A 12,906-nucleotide genomic window follows, 5' to 3' on the forward strand; every position below is an offset into this window, starting at 1 on the left:
ATTTCCAAAATGCTTCTAAATTAAACTCTTCCGGTTTGTGATTTGTCAAAATGTTGAACATTCCTACGGCTCCTGATTTACGATTCAAATCTGGTGATGTCGGACCAGACAACAGGTAACCAAGTTTAGACTTAACTGCTGTCGGACCTTTTCCTCTTATAACGGTATCTTCTATAAAATCCCAGTAAAAATCTGCTCCTATCAGTAAAGATATACTAAACTTGTCGTCGTTTGTGATCGGATGTGCTAATTGTAATCCTTTGAGATGTTTGCAATCTCGGGTATCATTTTCACTATAACTTGTAATCGGACTTGCTATAGTTGGGACTACTAAGACTTCAATGGGTATTTTTACTCCTTCTGTTGACTCAACGTATACAATTGCTTGCGGTAAATGTCGAACTTTAGTACTAGTAATTCCAAATGCAGAAAGGTGAATAACTTCTGTACCTACTGCCTTTATGTCTAGTTTTGAAGCTAATTCCTCGGTCACGAAAGAACGCTGTGCTCCTTCATCGAACAATATATTCATATTCATTCCTTGATGTTCACTCCAAACAGGTGCTATGGCGGTTTTCAATAATACGCTTGAACGGGGTTGTATCGTGGACGAATGAAAACTTGTGGCAGTGGCAACACTTTCATTGTTGACTACGGTGTTTACTGACGTTTCATATTTATTTCCATTTGACGCTTTATCAAAGTACGATCTATCGGTATGTTTGGTACATAAACTAGTATGGTGCTTCTTGTTACAGAGTCGGCAACGAAATTGAGATCTACATTCACTTGCTCGGTGCGTTCCTAAGCAATTAAAACATAATTTCTTGTGTTTTATAATTGTTATACGGTGTTCATAATCTGGAACTTTTAAGCATTTTGCGGGGTCGTGCATATCGTAGCAATATATGCAAGGTTTCTGACGAATATTCGTACTTTGTTTCTGGCGGTTTTCAGATCTATCTTGCATTCGCGGGTAATCTCTTTTATTGGTGCTTGTTAAAAATGACGCTGTAGACGGTACATTTTCAATAACTACATCGGTGCGTTTTCCAGCTTCCAAAATTGTAATTTCTTTCAATATCCTGTGTCTCAGTTCTTTTAATTCCCAATTATCAGTTCCGTTTTCCCTGGCTAAGTTCTGTCTTACAACTGACGGTAGCTTATTCAAGATGATTGGGATGAGCAGTGCGCCATATGAATCTACCTAACGATTCTAGACCTCTTATATATGCTTCTTGTTTGTCGTGATAATTTCGGAGGCTAATAATGTTGTATTGCGGTGAAGGAAGTTCTAATAGGGCTTGCATGTAGGCATTTGTGATTTTATGTGGCTGACCAAAACGTTCTTTTAATAATTTTATAGCTTCCGTATAATTATTGTTTGTGAGCGGTAGTCCATCAATACATCGAACGGCTTCATTACTAAGTTGCGATTTCAAATATGTGAATTTCTGTATGTCGGTAAGTGTGGGATTATAGTGTACAGATGATTCGAACGAGTCCCAAAAAGTTTGCCACATGAGTGTTTCTCCTGTAAATGTAGGTAAGGTGAGTTTCGGAAGTTGGTGATTTTGCATAACGTTGGGCGGAACATGGTACATTTGTTGTTGAACAGAGCTATATGTATTTTCTACTGAACTATGCTGATTCGTATTTTCCGTTGATTGATTATTCAGATTAGGTAAGGTGGTAATGTTCGAAGTTGGTGAATTTGAGTATTTTTTACGAATGTGTCTAATTTTAGTATTCAGAAAGAATTTATACTCATCTGTCTGTAGAATTTCATCCTCAACATCCTCATCCTTTGTTAAATTTAGAATTTCTTCATCCAAAGCACTAATAATCTTCTGTTTTTGCGAAAGTGTTTCTAATAATTCTGTACTTTCTTCTATGTCTAAATTCTGGTCTTCTTCAGATTTTCTCAAAAGTCTTGTTACAGCACTTTTATGGCCTGCTCTCACCGCTTTCAGTTTACTTTCCATGGCGTCACGGCACCAAAATGTATTGTAATAAACGAATAAAACTCTATACTTTGCGTTGTGTTACTTTTATGATCAAAATCTATATCGAAGGCGCCCATACAAAGGTACAAATTAACGTCATAAACATAAGACGTAAATACGGGAAACATAACGTTAACATTTGCAGTATATTCTCAACAGTAAAATGTTGTTCATATAATGACATGTAACAGTGTCTTAGAGTAATAGCATAATTCTAAATCAATTGATTACAGAGTTCTGGCCTTGACAGGCCTGTTAAAAAAAATTAAGCAGAATTCAGTGTTAACCCATATGTATCCCTATACTGAAGAAACATAATTAATCAAGTAAATTAGATCACTGAAAAAGATAGCAAGTATTAATATATGTGTGCCATAGTTTGTTAAGCTTTTGTTTTTACTTGTTTCTAAAGCTTGTATGTTTTTTTTTATTGCTAGCAATAAATTAATGGACCTTTACTAGACAACAGCAATTTCCCGACTTTCAGCTATTATTTTTATTTATACTTTCAAATTGACAGCAGCCGGTGATAAACCTCTGCTTCTGTTTATGATTATATCCTGCAATTAGGTGTCTTGTTACACATTTACATCCAAACAGATATTGCTTTGCTATAATTTTGCTTCTGACAACTAAAGAAATTGTACAGAATTGACTTTCCTGATGACTTACTGAGCCTTTACAGCACTGACTTTCCAGATGACAAAGAGAACCTTAACAAAATTAATTTTCAGTTAACTTACAAACCCTGTACAGAATTGACTTTCCTAATGATTTCCAGAGCCTTTACAGAATTGATCTTCCTGATGACTTACAGAGCCTTTGCAGAATTGATCTTCCTGACGACTTTAAAGAGAACCTTTACAATTGATTTTCCAGATGACTTACAGAGCCTTTACACAATTGTCTTTCCTGATGACTCACAGAGCCTTTACAGATTTGACTTTCCTGATGACCTACAGAACCTTTACAGAGTTGACTTTCCTGATGACTTACAGAACCTTTACAGAATTGGAATTCCTGATGACTTAACGAGCCTTTACAGAATTGACCTTCCTGATGACTTACATGACTTTCCTGGTGATCTACAGAACCTTTACAGAATTGACTTACCTGATGACTTACAGATCCTTTACAGAATTGACTTTCCTGATGACTTACAGAGCCTTTACAGAATTGACTTTCCTGAAGACTTACAGAGCCTTTACAGAATTGACTTTCCTGATGACTTACAGAGCCTTTAAAGAATTGACTTTCCTGATGACTTAACGATCCTTTACAGAATTGACCTTCCTGATGACTTAAGAGTCTTTACAGCATGAATCTTTTTGATGACTTACAGAACCTTTACAGAATTGACTTTCCTGATGACTTACAGAGCCTTTACAGAATTGACTTTCCTGAAGACTTACATGACTTTCCTGGTGATCTACAGAACCTTTACAGAATTGACTTACCTGATGACTTAACGAGTCTTCACAGAATTGACTTTCCTGATTACTTAAAGAGTCTTAATGGAATTGTCTTTCCTGATGACTAACAGAGCCTTTACAGAATTGACTTTCCTAATGACTTACAGAGCCATTACAGAATTGAATATCCCAATGTCTTACAGAGCCTATACAAAATTGTCTTTCTTGATGACTTAAGGACTTACAGAGCCTTTACAGAAATGACTTTCCTGATGACTTGTATATTCTGTACAGAATTGATCTTCTTACAGTATCAGCTATATCTAATGGTTATGCTATAGATATTCAGTAAATTAAAGTACAGTCGAACCTCGTTGTGTCGAAAACTCGGATGAGTCGAAGTAATTTCTCGGTCCCGGTAAAATTCCCGTTTGATCAATGCATAACATAATTACCTCTGATGAGTAGAACTCGGTTGATTCGAATACTCGGTTAAGTCGAGTAAATTTTATAGTCCCGTCGATGTTAAATTCATGTAAATCCACCCCGATGACTCGAAGTTCAAAAGTAAGAATTTTCAAAAGATGCAGACCTAATGATAAAATTTCAAATCGGATGTATTTTTTATGTAACCTAATCATTTTCCAAAGAGATTAAAGCTGAGTAAACATACTTGTTTGTATAACAGTTAAAATGACATGTTTATGGTGACCAGTAATTAACACCTTTGGTTGATCGTTCAAGCGGAATGTTAGTGTGTTGAACATTTTTCACATCAGATAAAAACAAAATGAATTTAAATGACCCAAGCCGATATTAAATAAATCGTTAGATTTAAAACTCATTAATTACAATAAATAAAAGGATTAGGACAATTATGATAAATTCATGATAATTTAATGTAAAGCAGACGACCTCTGGCTCATCAGAGACCGTTCATAACTTAATTCGTTCTGCGAGTGATTTCATAATTTATAGTGACTGACCTTTGTAAATATTTGTGCAGACTATTGATTTTATTTGTGCATGATTTGTATCTGTACTTGTGTGTTTAATTATTATGAAGGACCAAAAATGGAGATTGAATACACAATCATAAAGTGTCATATCGAAAAAAAGGCACACTGTTCATTGTATCTAGTTTACACAATTCATATCGTATTTCATGCATTCCAAATTTATGACGACACACTTGACCTCGGATGAGTCGAACCTCGGATGTGTCGAATACTTTGGTCCGGTCCCTTTGACTTCGAAACAACGAGGTTGGACTGTAGTAGTGATTTTCCTGAGTGATATCAGTTTTATCTAATTATATTGCTGTAGTAATTCCTTAACTTACAGCGCCTTTACAGTAGTGATTTTTCCTGAGTGATATCAGTTTTATCTTATTATATTGCTGTAGTAATTCCTTAACTTACAGCGCCTTTACAGTAGTCATTTTCCTGAGTGATGTCGGCTATATTTAAAGGTACTGCTGCTACTACTACATGTCTGGCTATTTCTGCATTTCTTGAGGTCTTTAAAAGGGCGGCACTAAAATACATAGATAATATTTAATAATAAACAATATATATATATATATATCTGGACTCATAATAGCTATTCAAATCTATTGTGTATAAAAGAAACATATATAAATCATTTCTGTTTTACTGTTGACATTATTCATGTCTCAGGACTGTATGTGCCATAGGCATGAAATGGAAATATTCAGTGCAATTACTTATCAAATTTCATTATCCATAAGGAATAAATTGGACAAATTGGAATTTAAACATCAAATGAAGTGAGGTCTTTATCAATTTTTTATATAAACTTGATACCTTGGAGACAGCCAGAAGTTAATAAAAGTTCAAACTGAATAACAAAATTATACATCAGAGGCAGCCAGGGAACATTATATAGTTGATTAAGTAATTAAATCAATTCACTATGACCTGACTTCTTCATCTTCTTCATACTTGTAAAAATTGCCCAAATGGCTGAAGGATCTTGGGCAAAAATGAAGATGAGCAGTAGACTATTTACCTTTTTTTTTCTAAGGACTCTTTTAATTAAAGACTTATTTATATGAGTTATTCCCCTTCAAAGGGACCTATGTTTTTTAAATATATAATTACTCATTCATGACCTATCATCACTGGATTCATGTTTTTTCCAGCAGCAAGTTGTATCATTGGTTGAACTGGAGCACATGATCATCTTTAGTTTTTGCTGGGATATTTTAAGCTAAATCTAGTTTTTGACTGTGTTATATTCATGAACTGTTATTTTGTCTATTTTTTTTTTGCCATGCTGTTGTTACCCTTCTTCAACTTTTTCATTTCAAATGCCCTACTGGTATCAAATGTTTCTAGTGTCTTAATATTTGTATTCAAAATTCTTTGGATAAAATGAAATTGGATGGATATACACAAGACAACATTCACATCAATCATATACAATGTACATGTCAATTTACATTGATCACTAAAGATTCTTGATTAGAAAATTAGCGATGGGAGCTTAAAAGAGATAAGTGTTTATGGGTGGATAACAATGTTTTCATCTTTGTTCTCTTTACCTTGGCACATGGAAATTACCACCATCTCTTGGATACAGGTCAAATGCTTTAGAGAAAACAACATCCTGGAAATAAATAAGAAATCCAACCATACAGTTCATATTTCACAATATAAGATTTAAAAAAAAAAAAAATATACTAAAATGTTGTGTTGGTTAATATCAAATCAAACGAAAATGCACATGTTGTTGTGCTAAGCTTACCTCACACGTTATTTCAATTATTGGAAAACAGGAGGTAGGTGTCTGACAGAGTTGTAACTCATCACTGTAGAGCTGATGACTAAATATGAAGTCATTCTGTTAGATAGTATTGGAGAAATATGAGACAAAAAATCATTCAACAAATAAGTATACGTACTGGCAAACAGAAAGAAGGGATCTGACCCCAAAAAAGCACACACGTTAGAACTCATCACTGTAAAGCTGCTGACCAATATATAAAGTCATTCAGTAGTTTCTGAGAAAATTGTGTGATGAAAATATTTGTTCCAACGAACTGAAGGATAGACAAATGGACAATGTGATTGAAATGTAGCCCCAATCCTACAGTGGGAGTATAATGATGCATGTTCAATCATTAGCCATAAGCTATTCTTATTTTGTTGTATGAACAATATAATGAAACATGGGCACCACAAACTGATTTCAAGTCTCACCATTACTACTTAGTATTGAACAATGTTTGATAGAGACAGAGGCAAGACTAAAGCTCAAAGGTGCCTACACACTTTAATCTTCTAAGTCTTTGTGATTTTTCAAAACTCAGAACTTAAATACTGTGAATTCATTTATTTTCTTTCATACCATTTTTTGTGGATTGAGGAAAAATTGTATTTCCATGGATATTTGATTTCTTGGTTTTGCCAAAGTCTGTATACAAACCTTTAGAATATTTGTATTTTGTTGAACATTTAAATTCATGGTTTACCTTTACCCATGTAATCCACAAAATCCCACATCTATCAATGGCTGAATGGCTGAGGAGGAAGTTTGGTAGAGACAGATACAAAACCAAAGGTGCCTACAAGCTTTAATCTCCTAAATCATATTGTGATTTTCAAAACTCAAAATCTAAGTATGGTTCATTACCTCTCTAAATGGCTGAGCTTTCAATGATGTTTGAAGCTTGGGTGCAATGATGGAGGTGTATAAAGTCTACAAGCTTTAATCTTGTAAAGCATGTCATGTTCTATGAAACCTATCAGCTTTACGCATTCTAAGAGATGTTGTGCACATGACCTTAAAATTAAAAATTCCCTTATGACAAAGCAATAGCATTGAATGTTGCTTCATGAGGATTTGATTCACAATGAGCAAAACTAATATATAATAGTAAGCTATAAAAAGCCCCAGGAAGACAAAATGTGAAATAATTCAAACGAGTAAACCAGTGGCCTGATTTATACTACAACATGTACAATATATAAAAAACAATAATGGTACTACTGACAACACTAACGACACCTACTGGTTTACTGGATTACATGCTTTACATATATCAATTAAATATTGTATTCAACTATATTTCATAAAAACTCTTAATTAAAATAACCAGTAATTAAAGTTGTTTGAATTTATTGCGATAGTATGTTACAGTCTCCTAATAAATGCACAATATTGATTCTCTCTACTATTTCAATTTGTTGTTCAGTAACATGCATTTATTTCTTCACGCCATGAGAACTATCCAAAATAATCTTACTAGCTGAGAACAAAAATCACCGGTGAGGGCAGGAGTAAAATATCATACGCAATAATTGGGTCCAAACCAACTCAGAATTATTTCACAAGGAATTTGGGTATTTGAGGGTTTTTATTAGGTTCATTTGTTGTTTGTTGTTCAATATTTTCTCCTATTTACATTTCTATCCTGTTGGATGCCAAGAACAAAAAATATATCTGAGAAAACGATTGGTTCTTCCCTTTTTACAGTTGCTTACAGTTAAGTACAAGAAACATAAACGGGAATACATGAAAATTCTGTGTACCTGTACTCTTAGTTTTAAATCATATTAGTGTCATGAATAAATATAATAACAAAATAAGGTAAAAAAATAAGCTTTCCATGATAAAGTAAAAGAATGCATAATACAAATTTTTAGGAGCATATTTAGAATATAATAATTTTAAATAAATGAAGTTACATCATGTAAATATGTGTAATATAAACAAGTACACAATGGAATTCTTTGGAAAACCTATGCACAGTTTATTACCTGGGTTGATGTTATTTTCTTTTCTTCATGTTCATGGTCAGGGTGGGTATAGTCCTATAAATACACAACAGACATGCACAACAGGGAAACATACAACATTTGTATATATTTACATGAATATATATAAAGATTTAAGAAACAAAGTGTATCTACAGTACATATTAGCTACACTTTGTATCTTTAACCTATCAGCTAAAAATACACCAGGAATCATAACTTACTATTTTTGAGACATACATTACACAATAGCATACAGTATAAATAACAAGGGGATCTAAATTTCGAAATAATTCCCAAGTATAAGGTGATAATAACCCTGCATACTCAAGGCATCTATTTAATGATTCTATCGTAGAGAAGAATAATACCAGGCAATGGTTCACTATTATCTATAAAAAGTTATTTGTGTTCTGCACTTCAGAATTGTTTAAAACAGCTGGTGACAGGACATTTAAGAATCTGTATTTGCTGTTCTTATTCATTGTCATGGACATAATAGAAAAACAATGATATGGGTATCCATCCATGACACAAAATCAGTTAATCCACAACAAAAAAAACATACAAAAAGCAAAGGAACAATGCTTTTATTGCTGTTCTTCATCTCAAAGTCACAGTAAGGCCTTCAACACGTAGATTTGGAACATCAAGAGTTCCACTGATGATGGACATGTAAATTTGGAATGTCTTATCTTCAGGCTAAGCACTGATTACTGTGCTTACATAAGGACACAAATTAACAATATGATGTTTAGTTTAATACTTGGGTCATGCTACAGAGATGTAAACAGGAATTCACCTTGATGTTTAGTAAATTTGTTTTTTTTCCCATGCACTCCTGATAAGAATAAAGTTTTCACTGAATAAAGTTTTTAGAAGATGCTCTATGAAGGAATAATGAAGGGCAAGAAATGGAAATATCTGAAACTAATTGGGCCACAACAAAGTGTTGAGTTTAAGAATGTAGTTGTGTGCCCTCAGCCTGTCTATGTATCTATTTTTCAATAGTTTAATTTTCCAATAAATTTGAGATGTTTGAATGCTACAAACATCTATTTTAAGCAAGAGTTTATTGAATTTAGTACTGAAAAAACCCACTAATATATATTAACAGTTGGATCAATAAATGCATTACTGCTACAAAAAATCAATCACTATTAATGTACTTTCAAAAACCATCAAATCTACTGTGTAAAAGTCTTTATTGAAGATTTTCCCTTCTTTCAGCAAGGAAAAGACCAGTAACAAATGTCACAACACCTGGAATTATTAGTCTTGATCAAATATTTAAAATGGAGCAATATTCTATGTTGACATTAGAAAATAAATCTGTTCTGCTTTGAATACTATGATTTAAAAATTCTTATGATATTAAATAGGTTTTCTCAGGATATTTGTTTGCTAGTTAGTTCTCAAGAGCTTATACAATAGCTGTGAACTATAAATCATAGCTGAAAATTGATCTATACAAGTTTATGATGTCTGCTACCAATAGAATTTATCCGTTTACTAGAGCATTTAATTAAAAAGCAAATAGACCACATTGTCCTTCCATTGAAAAGGGCTTTGAAAATCAAATTGAAATTACTTTATGCTTGTTTCAATTATGCAATGAAATATTTGAACACTTAGTTAAAAGAAAATCCTGCATTTGCGTTAATCGTTAAGAAAATAAACTTCCAGTATTTACCTTTACAGTTATAATGTTTCTTGTAACAGGAAATGAATCTCTGTAACCTTACAACTGTGTAATGTGACAGCTTCTAGAACATTTCAAATAAAGATGCCAGACTTTTCATTAAGAAATTTTCTGACTTTAAAAAAATAAACTGTTAACACAGAGATATGTCTCGCCTTTTTGTACTTTTGAAAATGCAAATGTTGAAATTAAAATAGCAATACTTTAACATGTTAGTTATGCAAATATTCAAAGTCAATGAACCATGAATGAAGGTACATGGCAAAACAATCTCCATGGAAATGAGATGTACCAATGCTAATACAACTGCAATTCTGTTCATTAAAATTTAAAACATTATATTTAATCATGATAAATGAAAGATCTAAAGCATATCAGATTGAATTTCATATATATATTTTCAATATATATTTGGTTACATGAATTATATATTTCTTAAATATATATTAAACCAGTTGTCTAAGCCTATCAAAATAATAGATACATAATTTGTGAAGAAAGATGAGCATGTTAAAAATCAATGGTACTTTCTAGTGGAGCATCCCACTGAAAGCTCACATAGTTTGTGAACAAAGATTAATGTGATAAAAAACAAGGATATTGTCACACGGATCATCCCTTGAAAGATCACATTATTTGTGTGAATTTAAAAAAAAAATTCTTTCAATCTGGTGAAGAGACTAGCTCCATACTTCCTACGACATTTTTTTGAAATTGCAATCAGGTGACCCTCACATTTGACTTTGAATCACAATGGGTCAATCTGTCACCATACTGATCCATTGCATAGACAACTTTCAAATTTGTTCATTTTCCTGTACATTTCCTACATCAAAATGCTTATGTTGTTATGTCAAACTAAAAACCGATTGTTCAATGACGTCACTTACACCAATTGACTACGGGTCAACAGGTTTAACTAATTCATAAAAACAACTTGAGATCGGTCTTAAGAATATTAACTATGAAATGATAAATTGTTAGTACAACAACCTGTATTGTGCCTAAAAAATCACAAAGACATAAATCTTGCATACATTTATACAAACACATTCATGATTACTGGCAACATAGTATTGACTGTATATATATATCACTTCTGTAACTTTGTGTCAAGGAACAATGTATGACTTTATTCTAATTTCAATTTGACTTGTACACATAGTAATTTCCCATATTTATAATTACCACATGGTAGATTTGCATGTTTATTCAAGTAAAACAGTAGATATCCCAAAGTGTGAAAAAGATGGCAACTATCCTATATCTGTCTAGAAAGGAGAACATCTGTACATGTCATATAGAAAAAGCAATTTTGTTAATTTGACAAATATAAACTCAATTCTAAATAGAAAAAAAATATGTAAATTACTTCAAACTTGTGCACTGGATATAAATGTGTCAAATTCTACATATATTAATAAAGCTTTCACCATTATTAAACATTTGAGTTAGTAAATATATGTGCTAAGAAATGTGAGATGATCCTACAGTATGCAGAGGTAGGCACACAGTTACCTGTGACGTTGACCTAGATAGGCGTTTGTTATTATATTTCTGCATAATTCTTGCAAACATGCCTGTAAACTTGTTTTTATCCTAGATGAATTAAATATTTGATGTGAGAAATAGATCTTTTGTATACTGGAAAGTGTTTTTTGTATACTGTGTATAAAAAACTGGAAAGATCCTTGAGACTCTGTAAACCAATTTAATGAACAAATACACATAAATAACAAAGTCAGTGAATAGAATGTAAATTTTCTGTTGTCAATCTCAGATGATATGCTTCAAGGCCAAATAATACAACAAAAAACGTGTCCTTTTGGGTTATTTACCAAAAAAAATGGGAATGATTTCAAGCAAATATTGCAAAATTATGCTACTATGTGCCAAATTTATGGTTATTATATGTAAGTTTCTGATAAAAATGTCTTTTTAAGCATTAACTATGCTAATTAAAAACCCTATATCCTTAATATCAAGATTCAATACATAGTAATAAATCAAATACAACTCACTTTATTTTTTCAAAAATTTGAAATGAATCCTTGTAGCGATTCTTAATTATAAAGCATCATAACTTTTACTGGAGATTCAATTGATTTAAGAATTAGTCTTTACTGGGTGAACCTGAATATTATATGACTTTCACAAATGATCTGGATATCCTAAGGCTTTCTTTGAAATAAAGAATAAAAATGCATGAGGAACATTTGCTCCTTTAAATTATACCTCCATTTTATAAGTGTTTTCACTGCGTTAGTTGTAAAAAAACAAACAAAAATTCAGAACAGGCTGAGTGTAATTTGTGCCAAAAACAAGCATGCTTGATGTTTTTCTTATGCTTACTTCTAACATGTTATTTTATCATTCATCATAAAACATGCAAGACATGCTAACATACATGCAAAAGCTAAAAACAAAAAAAAGCAGACAAGCTTCAAATCAAAGCACAATTACATGTATAATAAGCAAAAAAAAATTGCAACAAGTTTTGTACTGCATGAAAAATATGTTTAAAGTTTTATTAAGTGTTTTCTGTGTTTATTAGAATTTTTGCACCTAAAAAGATAGAGATTAAAAAGGCAAGGGTTGAGGTTTTGAGAAAATATTTGAACCCACCATATATTTGTGTGTCTCCCGAGTCAGGAACCTGGTCGTGATTGTCTTATGTGATGGTATTTTTGGTTATTTTGAGTATTTGTCCCAAGTCAGAAACCTGGTCGTGATTGTCTTATGTTATGGTTTTTTTTGTTATTTTGAGTATTTGTCCCGAGTCAGGAACCTGGTCATGATTGTCTTATGTATGGTATTTTTTGTTATTTTGAGTATTTGTCCCGAGTCAGGAACCTGGTCGTGATGGTCTTATGTTATGGTATTTTTGGTTATTTTGAGTATTTGTCCCGAGTCAGGAACCTGGTCATGATTGTCTTATGTTAAGTTATTTTTGGTTATTTTGAGTATTTGTCCCGAGCCAGGAAACCTGGTCGTGATTGTCTTAT

The 12,906-nt window shown here is 32.4% G+C and overlaps 1 protein-coding gene across 1 annotated transcript in view; it reads right to left on the reverse strand.

Moving 5' to 3' along the window:
- The window catches only part of LOC127735773 (cGMP-specific 3',5'-cyclic phosphodiesterase-like), an 88,046-nt gene that overhangs the window by 38,137 nt on the left and 37,003 nt on the right, over nucleotides 1-12,906 (reverse strand). Inside the window, exons 6-8 of the mRNA XM_052246080.1 lie at nucleotides 8,203-8,256; nucleotides 5,985-6,049; nucleotides 4,840-4,954 (exon numbers count right to left, since the gene is read on the reverse strand). Of these exons, the coding sequence (XP_052102040.1) occupies nucleotides 4,840-4,954; nucleotides 5,985-6,049; nucleotides 8,203-8,256 (234 nt within the window). The remainder of the gene's footprint in view (nucleotides 1-4,839; nucleotides 4,955-5,984; nucleotides 6,050-8,202; nucleotides 8,257-12,906) is intronic.

The sequence above is a fragment of the Mytilus californianus genome, unplaced genomic scaffold (genome assembly GCF_021869535.1).
Source record: "Mytilus californianus isolate M0D057914Y unplaced genomic scaffold, xbMytCali1.0.p SCAF_3, whole genome shotgun sequence".
NCBI classification, from domain to species: domain Eukaryota; kingdom Metazoa; phylum Mollusca; class Bivalvia; order Mytilida; family Mytilidae; genus Mytilus; species Mytilus californianus.